General features: G+C 34.6%; 2 protein-coding genes across 2 annotated transcripts; one reads left to right on the top strand and one right to left on the bottom strand.

The window, feature by feature from the left end:
* Positions 1-594: 594 nt before the first annotated feature.
* TRIADDRAFT_59867 (uncharacterized protein) lies at positions 595-1,107 on the top strand (the record flags this gene model as incomplete). Its single annotated transcript, XM_002115899.1, has 1 exon — positions 595-1,107. One exon carries the CDS (start codon positions 595-597, stop codon positions 1,105-1,107), a length of 513 nt encoding a protein of 170 aa, XP_002115935.1.
* A 1,184-nt stretch (positions 1,108-2,291) lies between these two features.
* Positions 2,292-4,601, bottom strand: TRIADDRAFT_64222 (uncharacterized protein; the record flags this gene model as incomplete). Its single annotated transcript, XM_002115765.1, has 6 exons — positions 2,292-2,324; positions 2,482-2,689; positions 2,771-3,065; positions 3,289-3,841; positions 3,958-4,133; positions 4,475-4,601. 6 exons carry the CDS (start codon positions 4,599-4,601, stop codon positions 2,292-2,294), a joined length of 1,392 nt encoding a protein of 463 aa, XP_002115801.1.

Here is a 4,601-nt window from a genome sequence, read left to right as displayed (position 1 = left end):
CACTACTGTTAATTTATTGTCAAACAATCTTAGACTAACTCTTCTTGTTTCGTCTTGGTTGCGATAATTAATCTTGCAGTAAATTGCTTAAATTCCCTTATTGTAATCGCTTACCCAGTGTAGTTAAGAGAAACTTATCAGGAAACTATAACCCTTGTAGGAACTTATCAAAAAAGTACAGTTATGGACCATTATGATTATAAAATAGACTGTTATTAAGTGTAGGTAGTACAGCATAATATTTTCAGAGATCGAGATAGATTAAGGACGAGTATAATAATACTATGTAATGGATTAGAAAGTAAATATTTGAAAATTTCAGTGATTTTGATTATCCTCTCGATCAAATTAGGTCTTCCGTTTATGGTATAATTTAGGGTAACTAATGTTCGATGTAACTGAGTAACAGTAGTGTGACTGAATTTACTGAAATGGAAGTTTTTCAAAATTATAGAAATCATATAGTTTTGTTTCATCTATCTATTTTAGCAACCTCATCAAGTGACTAACACGAATAAAGATAGAATTAATGAAACGAATCGATCGGTTCGGCCAATTTCTTGTTTTACTACCTCAAACGATCAGGAAAATCCTATGGCAAAAGTAAATCAAGGTGCAATATATAGACAGAGTTATCCAGTTGTTAATGCTGCCCAACGTAACAATAACCCAGTACAACAACAAGCTATTCGCAATATTAGTTCAGCACCACGACTAAACAATCAACCAGGTATTACTCAAGCGCAAAGTCAAGTGCCGGTGTTTAAATATCCTGCTGGGAATGTTTCTCAACAAAATATGTGCGGCACTAGTGGTGGCCATTTAGGTAGTCAGCGAAGTCCTTCATCCGCAGTTTCGATAGTACCGGTGTACAAGCAGAACAGTCTCTCTACGGATGCTTCCAATAACAATGTATTTGGTGCTGGCAACGAAGTATCAATGCTGAATAATCGTGAAAATTCCGCACCACCTTTAACTCAAACACAGATGTACGAGCAAACTTTTCCTAACTCAAATACCTCTCAACAAAGTCGATCTAGTAATATTACTAATAAGATTTCAACACAAAATGTTGATTTTCAGCAGTTTCAATTTGGAGCCGAGTAATTTAAATAATTGTATCGGTTATGTAATCATGGTAATTGCATTTGTGAATAGTAATACTGCCATAAGTTTGGATTCGTATATATTGTTATATTTACTGTAATTAAGGTGATATGAAATCCAATTAATCTTGTAAATACTGTAAAGAAATTACTTTATTCGTTTGTCCGTTATTAACAAATAAAAACTGATGTAATAACATCTGGAAGTTGTATGTTCCTGATCTTTCGACATTGTTTGGTTTTTACTTTATACAATGGTAGATTGCGGGAATATTTCCGACATCTACCGAACACACGAGTAAATTTAGGATCTTTACAGTAAAAATTAACATGAAATTAGCGTACGTTTTGAACCATAACAGATGTAGCAAATCTAAAGTTGATTCTTCGTTAGAAAAATCCTAAAAAAGGCTGAAATGGATTACAGTAACCGCGATAATATATTCAAATTCGCAAGCGCCTTTACTTCTAGCATGCCATCGAAGAACCTATATCGCATGGCTCTTGGGGTATTTTTGATACCCATTGCAAATACTGTATACTCTGTACAGAATGTGACAATACTATTCATAAAGTAACAATTTTAGATGTTGTACTATGTATAAACATACATATATGTGTGTATATATATATATGTATATATGTATAAGACAGCTATTGATCGATGATAAACAGATATCATTCATAGCTTCACATATTCACTGTATAGATTCCAATAACTTGTTTAAATTTAGATATAAGACAACTATGAAAAGATGAAGAATTTACCGACAACAAAAAAAATGATCATACAAGTTGTAGAAAGAGCATAAATGTTATAATAAATTTAACATTATTAAATATTATCTCATCGACTTGTATCACATAGCAAGCGAGGTTACAAAAACTTTACTCCTAAAAGTTACATCAATAAAGCTACATCACGCAGATAATCTAAATAGACTATACATAATTAGGTTAGTTAGTGCTGTTCTTTGCTCCATGACTCGATTAAAGCGATTTTGTAATCCAAGTACGCCTAATTACGCAACGCGCAGTTATACAGTAGTTATCGTTGGGACGTTTACAATTGAAAGAGTTATTGTAGAGCCTGATCTAGACTTGACACCATCTTTCGCTGCAAGTGTCTCAAATACGTATGTTCGGCGTTAAAATGACCTTACTGAGAGGAAATATCCAAAAGGTTTAGGATTCTTTGTCATTTTTCTTATTAGTTGTCTATTAATGCAATAGGTTTTGGATGTAAAAATTAGATTTAACAAAATCGTTTAACTTGTAAATTATCCAATAGTATCTATTTCAGCGTACATCTCTAAGAGAAAAATATTTCGTTTTTGGGTAAAGAGAAGTTTTGGAGTAGAATCAGTATACTCACATTTTTGGGATTACTGTTAGAGTTATAATTATTATCGTTAGAACGTTTGTACTGATATCTTCCTCTGTTGTTATAGTTGTTGCCACGACCACGAACATATCCACCTCGGCCTCGGCCTCGTCCTCTTCCTCTTCCTCTATTATATCTTCCGGAATTTACGCTACCGACGCCGAAAGTTTCCATATTTACACTCTTATTGGAATTTTTCCTAAAGGGGAAAGAAAACATTATTGATTCTTAACGGATTATAGCAATGTAGGTAGACAATTGTATTGAAGCAAAATGTAACCATGATGGCTTCTTGGTATTTGCTTCGCATGATATGCTATCGAAAAATGACGTGGATTTATTATAAAATTTTTGATTATTTGCTGAACTTGTGCTGACTGTGCTCTCATTTCCGTCTGTGATGTTCAATTCTTCGTTCATTTTTTCGCTTAACTCTTGCTCTAAGCGTTCTTTTTCAAAACGCGCGTTAGCTTTTTCAAAGTCAAAGTCTTCATCAAATTTTAGCGGTTTATTGTTGGAAGGACCTTGTCGTGATCGATTGTAATTATTATGATAGTTGCTTCTAGCTCTCCGACCTTTCAATAATAAATAAATAATAAGGTTCTATATCGACCACGATAAAGAGTAAGGTTAGGTGCGTTTGCAAATCGATAAGGTAGAACTGATAAAATTTGTTCTGTAAGTTATAGCCGCATTTGTTGTGACATGAACTACTATCATGGATTACTAAGATGATATATCTAGTAGTCAATGACTAGTGATAATAACACTATAGTTATCACTACTTGTCCATCTTACCGGAAAATTGCCTTCGATTATAATTTTGATGTTGATATGTCCTGGCAGTTTTACTGTCTTTGTTGGAATCTTCACGTTTTTCTTCTTCCTCTGTAGTTTTTTCCTCTTCTGGTTGTTTTAATTCATTTTCTTTCTCATTCTGTGGTGTTTCCGGTTGCTTCGATTCTTCGTTGATTTTAGATGATTTATTATTGGAAACGGTGTCTACGGCCTTATTATCCGTAGTTGATTCTTGGGGGGAAGTGCTGGCAATTACATTTGGTGTCTTGAGTGTCGTTTTGCTAGCAGAAGGCGAATTAGTATTAGTCGATGAGGTTATTGCAGCCGGGGTGACCATTGCTGTTGATGGCATACTAATAATAGGATTAAAGGTAGGCTGTGTTGTAGCAGGGATATTCCTACTTGGTCCGGGCATGTATCCTGGTGCTTGCATCATCGATGAACTACCAGAGTACATTCCAAATGAGTTATAGTTAACTGCAGCAGTAGAAGGCATCATCGGTGGAGGAGCAAGCGGTCGTGGATCCATATTCATGTTCATCATTTTCGACGACTGACGATAGGATAGATTGAAATTACGTCAAAGTAAGAAATGCGTATGATACAATAGTTGAAACGGTTGATTAAATTATTCATTTTTATTACTGTAACAGTCAATAAGATATTCACCGATACAATAGCAGGATCGCTATAAGGTGCAGTTACTTCTGCAGCGGTACTACGTGGAGGCTCACAAACTTGCAAATCTTCAATTTCAGCGCCATTGAATATAACGTAAGGATAAACTTGACTTTGTGGTGGAATAGGGCGATTACGGTCCCTATTTTCGGTACCAAATGACTTGACTGAATTTGTTTGTTAAAAGTATAAGAGTCAGTATAAAGTATCGTGGTGATACTCAAGTTTGTACTATAAGAGCTACATCTAGACGATGAAGTTGAAGTTAGGGCAAAGTAATAGTGTAACAGTAAAATAGCTTAGTTTGACAATTTGCATTTTGTATAAAAAAGATTGCTATTGGATTAGTAATGATAACATTTACAACATTTAGAGTACAATTGAAGCAATGATACTGTATTCTTCTTCAAGCTAATCCATGTCATTTTTTGGAGCAAAATTGGAGCAATAGGGACAATAACCAATTTACGTACAGTACAATACAATCCATCGTTCAAGTTGAACTAACCGTCGGATAAATGAACGGTAGATTCATTGGTGTCAATGGCAGATAAAGTGCCTTCATAACGAATTTGTGCCTTGGAAATGAGGCTAATTTTACTACCGATGTAGGGAGTGGTATCGCTTGAACTCAT

This window comes from Trichoplax adhaerens, genomic scaffold (genome assembly GCF_000150275.1).
Source record: "Trichoplax adhaerens TRIADscaffold_12 genomic scaffold, whole genome shotgun sequence".
In the NCBI taxonomy this organism is placed as follows: Eukaryota; Metazoa; Placozoa; class Uniplacotomia; order Trichoplacea; family Trichoplacidae; genus Trichoplax; species Trichoplax adhaerens.
The sequence above is the reverse complement of the archived record's forward strand: the minus strand, read 5'-3'. Positions and strand labels throughout refer to the sequence as shown.